This window comes from Antennarius striatus, chromosome 5, assembly GCF_040054535.1.
Source record: "Antennarius striatus isolate MH-2024 chromosome 5, ASM4005453v1, whole genome shotgun sequence".
Taxonomy (NCBI): Eukaryota; Metazoa; Chordata; class Actinopteri; order Lophiiformes; family Antennariidae; genus Antennarius; species Antennarius striatus.
The window spans coordinates 25,112,211-25,120,654 of NC_090780.1; the positions used below are offsets into that span (position 1 = coordinate 25,112,211).

At 42.6% G+C, this 8,444-nt stretch overlaps 1 protein-coding gene across 1 annotated transcript; it reads right to left on the reverse strand.

The window, feature by feature from the left end:
- Positions 1-6,690: 6,690 nt before the first annotated feature.
- LOC137595642 (odorant receptor 131-2-like) lies at positions 6,691-8,185 on the reverse strand. The gene is made up of 2 exons (XM_068315855.1): positions 8,039-8,185; positions 6,691-7,470 (listed from the first exon to the last, which is right to left on the reverse strand). Exons 1-2 carry the CDS (start codon positions 8,183-8,185, stop codon positions 6,691-6,693), a joined length of 927 nt encoding a protein of 308 aa, XP_068171956.1.
- Positions 8,186-8,444: the final 259 nt, after the last annotated feature.

Sequence of the window (8,444 nt, forward strand, 5' to 3'; positions counted from 1 at the left end):
ACTTCATTGTATGGCTCATCAGCTTTATTCCTCTGTAGTTGCCACAACTCTGCACATCTCCCTTGTTCTTAAAAATGGGCACCAGCACACGTCTCCTCCATTCCTCAGGCATCTTCTCACTATCTAAGATCCTGTTGAACAACCCAGTCAGAAACTCTACTGCCACCTCTCCTAGACACTTCCATACCTCTACAGGTATATCATCAGGACCGACTGCCTTTCCACTCTTCATCCTCTTCAATGCCCTCCTCACTTCATCCTGACTAATCTTTGCTACTTCCTGGTCCACAACAGTCACCTCTTCTAGTCTTTGTTCTCTCTCATTTTCCACGTTCATCAACTCTTCAAAGTACTCTTTCCATCTTCCCATCACACTACTGGCACCTGTCAATAGACTTCCATCCCTATCCTTAATCACCCTAACCTGCTGCACGTCCTTCCCATCTCTGTCTCTCTGTCTTGCCAACCGGTATAGATCAGTCTCTCCCTCCTTACTGTCCAACCTAGCATACAAGTCATCAAAAGCTTCTTGTTTGGCCTTTGTCACCTCTACCTTCACCTTACGCTGTATCTCCCTGTACTCCTGTCTACTCTCCTCAGTCCTCTGTGTCCCACTTCTTCTTAGCTAACCTCTTTCTCTGTATACACTCCTGTACCTCCTCATTCCACCACCGAGTCTCCTTATCTACTTTCCTTCCAGATGACACACCAAGTACTCTCCTACCTGTCTCCCTCATCACATTACCTGTAGTTTTCCAGTCATCTGGAAGCACCTCCTGACCACCCAGAGCCTGTCTTAACTCCTTCCTAAGAGTCCTGCAACACTCTTCCTTTTTCAGCTTCCACCATTTCGTCTTCTGCTCTGCCTTTGTCCTCTTGATCTTCCTCACCACCAGAGTCATCCTACACACCACCATCCTATGCTGTTTGGCTACACTCTCACCTACCACTACTTTACAGTCACTGATCTCCTTCCGGTTACACCGTCTACAAAAGGTGTAGTCTACCTGTGTGCTCCTACCTCCACTCTTATAGGTCACCCTATGTTCCTGCTTCCTCTAGAAGAAAGTATTCACTACAGCTATTTCCATCCTTTTTGCAAAGTCAACTACCATCTGTCCTTCTGCGTTCCTCTCCTGGATACCAAACCTGCCCATCACCTCCTCATCACCTCTGTTTCCTGCACCAACATGTCCATTGAAGTCTGCACCAATGACAACTCTCTCACTTCTAGGTATGGTCTGCATCACTTCATCAGAGTCCAGCCAGAATTTCTCCTTCTCCTCCAGCTCACATCCTACCTGTGGAGCATACCCACTAACAACATTGAACATCACACCTTCTATTTCTAGCTTTAGACTCATCACTCTATCTGACACTCTTTTTACCTCCAGGACATTCCTAACAAACTCCTCCTTCAAGATAACTCCTACTGCATTTCTCTTCCTATCTACACCATGATAGAACAACTTGAACCCTGCTCCTAAACTTCTAGCCTTGCTACCTTTCCACCTGGTCTCCTGGATACCATCATCATGTCAAACAACTCTCTACTGTTTCCTGTCATAGTTCAAACATGCATTGTCCCTACTCTCAGTCCTATACTGTTGGCGTTCCTCTTCTCTCTCTTCCTACAAACACACTATCCTCTTCTCCTTTTTCGATCAACAGTAGTCAAATTTCCACACACCCTGTAGGTCAACAGCACCGATGGCGGTCTTTGTTAACCCGGGCCTGGACCAATCCGGTATGGAAGTCATATATTTGATTCACATATTGATTTGGCAAAAGTTTTACATCGGATGCCCTTCCTGACACAACCCTCTGTATTTATCAGGGCTTGGGACCGACACTGGCTTGTGCCCTCTTGTGGCTACATTTAGAACAGCGGGGTTATATCAAAGCTTTTCCGTCATTCATGTTCAGGGGCTGTGATTCTCCTTCTGCTACTGACAGAATAAACTAAAGCTCCTCAGAATGGATCTGAACCACAGCTGTTCTCAGGTATCAGGTGAGTCCTACCAAAGACACCACATGACTCGTTTCCGCTTCCATCTGGGCTTCAGTCCATCAGCATCTCCTCATCTGCGTGAAAGACCTGAGTGCATCTTGTTGAAGATCACTGCCTTGTGTTTAGACACAGATGACGTTTGTTTCAATTGAGAAAACCACCATAGAAAGCGTAAGGGCCAGGGTGTGGCCCATGGTGTGACATGCAATTTAAAATGAATATAAGACAGGTAAAGGACACCCAGAATAACAACTCTCTCATATCCAGAAACTATTAAAGACAGAAGGTCAGGAAACTCCTGACGGAAACCAGTGTTAGGTAGCCTAAATATTAAATTACTCAGGAGTGGATTTTTTCTGTTTAACAAAATCCTTTTAAGGAAGAGAAACCCTTGAAAATGATGACCACCTCACCTCCACATCCAGCAGCTGATTGTTTAATCCGTCAAAGTGTTTCAGTCAGAAGAACCAGGATGTAGACATGGCCCAACGATGAAGGAACTAACTCTAGACAAAAGTTTACATCAAGTTGGAGAAACACAGCAGTGGAACAGCAGAGGACGATGATGAGTGTTTCATCATCAAATGTCACAACAACTTCGAGGGAGCACTAAACACAAACTCATGTGACTGAATTTGTAGTAATGACATCTGATATGGCTGAATAAACAATGATCATTTCGATACAACATAAAAATAAAGCTTATCAAAACAAAGACAAAAGTTTTCCTCACTGTTAAAGAAGAACTCACCTCAGACGGACGATCAGAGCACAGGTCTGAAAGGTAAAGGACACATTTCATTGGTGAACAGATACTGAAACTGAACAGGAGATTAATGTGAAATAAGACGCTAATCCACCTTTAGATTGAAGTCATTGGAACTCCAACAATGTAGAGACAGAGAACTGCATTCCTACATTTCTACAAAGGAACAGAAAACATTCTCCAGCTTAGAGACGTCCAGCCATCGTTGGGACACAGGTGAGGAACACGTATGACAAACAGAAGCTCGTGTAGCGTGAAGTCTGTGCAGGTATGACAGGAGGCGGTACTCACCTGACTACAGTGTTCTACATCAGGGTAGGGGACGTCTCTTTATACCCCTGTGCTGAGCACATGACCAATCAGAGGACAGTCTGTGTCCCCAGGAGTTCATCATCAGTCATTCAGTGACATCACCCCATGTGATGTCATCAAGATGAGGCAGCTGATACCGGGACCCGGATCTCTCAGTACCAACTCTCAGTGGGTCACATTTTACTGGAATTTTTATATTTAATAAGAATACAAACTAAAATTCAGATGTCTATCTCTTACTACCTGTAAAGCTGAGCACCACCGTCCTGTCGAGAAAACTAATTTCAGTCACTTTTGATCTCACATTTGATCAGAGCTCATGATCAAAGGTGAGGTTTGGAATGTAGAAAGAGTGGCAAATGGAGAGTTTCTCCTTGTGGCCAAAGTTAATTTGTTGCCGTAGTGCATCCATGGGAGAGAGTGTGGAAAAGAGGTGAAGAAGCGTGTCCAGGCAGGATGGAACGGGTGGAGGAAAGTGTCAGGTGTGATGTGTGATAGAAGAGTTTCAGCTAAAATGAAAGGAAAGGTGTACAAAACTGTGGTGAGACCAGCGATGTTGTTTGGTCTAGAGACAGTGTCACTGAGGAAAAGACAGGAGACAGAGCTGGAGGTAGCAGAGAGGAAGATGCTGAGGTTCTCTCTGGGAGTGACCAGGATGGATAGGATCAGGAATGAGTACATCAGAGGGACAGCACATGTTAGAGGTTCTGGAGATAAAGTCAGAGCGGCCAGACTGAGATGGTTTGGACATGTCCAGAGGAGAGATAGTGAATATATTGGTAGAAGGATGCTGAGTTTTGAACTGCCAGAATATTTCAAACAGACAGCAAAAACCCAACAATACACTCATTCTGGCCCTGGGGGGTCTAACTAACCCCTAGCTCTCTCACTGCAGCATGTAAAACAAGCAGACGTTGTGTTGCCTTTAGGTCGATTTTAACAAGGGTGAATCACGCAGACGAGAAACGAGAAACTCATGTGAGATCAAAACGTAATGGCGGTTTGAAATTTGAGTGGAGAAATGGAAAAAAATGTGATTTTGTTCAATCGAAGTGCTTTTAAAGCTTTCGTCCCAGGGATGAACGCTGTCCGACATTGTGTGTCCCTGTCAGAAAATGTGCATCAAAGATGCAAGGACGCACGCAAACGAGAAGACTGTGTGTTATGACTCTAGTCATATATTATAGGAAATTGTTTTATGATCATTTGTCCTTGTAGGGTCTAGTAAAGTAATGAGATATAGATAACATGTTCATGCATGTATATTTACTGTAAATATATACATCTGTGTTTGTGTGCGTGAGTTACATAACATGATGAGTGTCACTGGATAGAAACAGGGTCTATATTGTTAGAGAAAAGTGATTCTGAGACGTCATCATGACGCAAACTGTCTGTCAGGAATCGGAACGCTAATGTGATGAATTCAAAGGATATTGACATGATTGGCAGTGCACCACACTGTTTCATCCATTCTAACACATCTGGGTGTGCCAAACGTCATCAGTCACATGGTTTTTCCATGTTTGAAGCAGGCTTGTCTACCAAGTCCGGGCGTCTATTGGTGTCCCTAAACAAAGTGGACATCACTAACGGAAGGTTTCCCCCTGCTTTCCAGGCCCGCAGTTGGTATTACGTATCCTCTTGTCTCCAGTCTCTTGAGTAATTATTCGAAGCAAGTCATCCTAAAATCTGCTATTTTATATCTGTTTGGCATGGAAGATGGTGAAAAAAATTTTCTTAGATCATCGTTGACATGACACCACCAGAACCTGTTGACCTCCATTCTGCACCATAGGCGTGATAGTATAAGGTTAAAAAATAAAATAAAGATGTTTGCTTAGATTTTTCAGACTGGAGTTTGGCATAGGGTCAAGGAGTTAAGAGGTTAGGGTTAGTTAACCTGAGTTAGTTCACTCAGGTCAGAACAACAAGTCCTGGTTTTGGTCTATGATCCACACTACCCAGACATAGGTCAGCATCTTGAGGCCCCTTGGCTGACTTTTTTGAATAAATTTTAACCTTCAATAATATGAAATATCAACAATATTTTACATTTATTTCTTCACAGTAAAGGTTTGGTGATGTCATCGTCGAGTCTTATTCAAAAAGATGGAGCAGGTCCACAAGCGCTCACTAATCCCAGTATTGCTATAATTCAATCACAACACCATCATAAAGAAAAGTGAAGTTTCACATGAAAATATCTCACAAATTTCACAGAAATTGTCCTTTCTTGTATAAAAACTTTATTTTTGTAAGTAAACCCAGAGCTGAGGTCCATGATGGAGGATGTCTGATACTGGTGGTGCCAAGGTTTTTTGTCACCAACTTTCAGTTAACTTATTTGTTGTACTTTCAAGAGGAAACTTTCAGGACGTCTTGGCATCTCCAGTATTCCTCAGTGAGCTCAGAACTCAACATCCGTCTCATTGGAGCCCATCAGTAAAGGTCAGGCCCTCTGGGGCCGTTTGTATTGTAGCATCCAGCATGAACACAGCATCGTCTGTCTGCAGAGAATTGTACCTTAGAACAAACTGTAATTTGATGAGTCGTCTGGAGGCGTGATATTTCATCTGGCTCATTACGCAGAGGAAAAAACAAATGATCATCAGGTGATCACCATTGACAACAAGGTGTCATCTATGTGGAGATGAGCTGGAGCTCTGCGTCGGGTTCACTTTGTTATCAAAGTTTTTACTAAAAGTTGTTACGTCATTAGAAGCAGGAAGAGGTTTCCTCCATGACTTCAGCTGCTGTCATTCCATGATGGGTGTCAATCACCATACTTTCAAGACATGAATTTGAAACCAATCAGTCGGTCAATCCTGTCCATCTGTCCGCCAGCTTTGAAGGCTCACCATGGACTCCAGGATACTACAGAACATTCGTCAGACATTCTCTTGTAAACTTTTCTTATATAACGTCTTGTGTGTGGATCATGGCGATGCTGGCCCCATTGGGCTCTAGTGATACTGTTCCATCTTGTTGAATAAGACATGATTATGTCTTCACCAAACACAAACTGTGTCAAAATAAATGTAAAGTACTGTCAGATAAAAGTAGAGTCAAAATGAACTTATTGTAGCAGCCTGAGAATTAGGAGCAATAATCCATCCTAGAACAAATGCATGGATTACTTTTTATGCATCTCTTGACCCAGAATGATGCTGATTGTTACGATGTTACTGCTGTAGGTGAAAAAAGGTTGCACTTGAATCTGAGACTAGTTGATGGAACAATGTCAGAGGGAGAAAAGTCAGCTTGAACAAAAAGTCAAAGACTTTAGTGTTAGAATAATGATTGTTCGGTTTTATTTCAGTTAAACATATTTTATAAACAAATCATGTCCAACCAGGATCACGAGCATTAATGGTGACAGTAATATTATTTTAAATGGACTCCTCACAACAAAGAAAGATACAAGTTTGTGTAAACTACCATACAGAGATAAAACATGTGAAGAGAACAAAAAAACAAAGAGAAAACCAAGTTCATCACATCATTAAAATGAATTAAGAAGTCCTGCACAGAATGTTGAGATCCGTGGAAACACGCAATAAATCAAAGTTCTCACTTAACTCTATTGGATGGGGATTATTTAGCAATTGTTTTTCATAAGGCTGCATTTACACAACATGTTCCTCTTCAAGTACTTCCTTAACGTCTCATCTCGTACGCCATAGATGATTGGACTGATGGATCGCGGCAGGATGTGCACGATAATATAGAAAGCAAACATGGAATCAAAGTAATTGACCAGGAAGTGTTGCTGTACGACATCTTGTAATTGTGGCCCAACATAAGTGGTCATATACAACAACACCTGGAAACCATGGAGGATGATGGTGTTTCTGGCCTTCTTACTGTCTTTGCTAGCGGCTCTTGCAGTGAACAGAATTCTGAAGTACGTGTAGAAGATAGTGAACCAAACAATGACTAGAAACACAGAGTGAGTGATGTACCTCTTCTTGACAAGGATGGGGTTTGCGAAGGCAGTTTGTCTGTTGCAAACAAATTTGGAATGGAAGAAGTCCAGAGGCTGCGTTGCCAAGGTGACAAACAGGTCAGGAAGGACCACAGTCATGCTCATCACCCATATCAGACCAATCAGTATCAATGTTTTCTTGATGGTGCAGATCCTGCTGTGGCGTAGAGGAAAGCAGACGGCGATGTAGCACTCTATCGCCATGCACGCCACATTCAGAGGAGTGTTCTCTGTGGCAAAGAGAGTGATCAGGATGATGATACAGCAGATGGAGAAACTGATTTTGTGGCTTTTGTAACTCATGAGGAAGAGGATGACGGTCAGAATCACATGGATCATGTCATTAAGAATCAGGTGGATGAAGAGTATATATCGTGGGTTCAAGTAGAAGATCTATGGATTGAAAGACCAGAAAAGAGTCTTCATATTCACATTAGTTCCCATACATTCGTTACTATGCTAAAAATGTCTACTTCCTAGCTTACTGCCTAAAAGCATTATGTGGGTTTCAATCAGAAAAAAAAAGGTTCACAGACTGACCATGTCAAGTGAAGGCCTGCCTGATTTTGGAACAGCTTCGAAATATAAAGCTAATTTAGATAAGATTCAGTGCGCCCTCGTTATATGCGTTTAATGCGTTCTACGAACCATACGCGAATAACGAATTCCGCACCATAGCAACAAAGTATCAAGTACCTAAAATGACCACCTACCAAAAATCTGCGATGAGGTGAAGTCGCGAGTTTTGATGCGCGAATATGCCAGGGCGCACTGTACATCATAAACTTGCTCAAGCATCATGAGTTAATTTCAGCTACATTCACCTACATGTTTCAACATTCTAAGCTGTTATTACCTGATATCATCTATCACCACGTTGTTTCAACACACTGAGCTGATGTTAGCGCGTCATCCAGATGTTCATTATTTGTGGCAACACAACACTAAAGAAGAATCAGACCTGGTGTTTGCTGAAGACATGAATGAAGCTAGCATTGATGCAGGTGATTGAGACTCCAAGAAGTAGAACCACAAGATTCTTGGTCAAAACTTTGGAAAAAGGTTCTGGAGACCGAGCAGGAAAGTTGGGAATGGCGGTGGTGTTCATGTCTGCAGCATACAGCACAAGAAAATACAGATATTGGTAATAATAGATATGAGTGTCACACTGACCTTCTTCTTTTCCTTTCAGCTGTTCCCTTCAGGGGTCGCCACAGCGAATCAGTGTCCTCCATCTAACCCTGTCTTCTGCACCCTCTTCTCTCACACCAACTACCTTCATGTCCTCTTTTACTACATCCATAAACCTCCTCTTTGGTCTTCCTCTAGGCCTCCTGCCTGGCAGTTCAGAACTCAGCATCCTTCTA

Excerpts from the sequence above, each read along its gene's own strand:
- LOC137595642 (XM_068315855.1), bottom strand. The coding sequence starts at position 8,185 with ATGAACACCACCGCCATTCCCAACTTTCCTGCTCGGTCTCCAGAACCT. Across the intron at positions 7,471-8,038 it reads ATGTCTTCAGCAAACACCAG|ATCTTCTACTTGAACCCACG; the intron begins GTCTGATTCTTC and ends TTCAATCCATAG.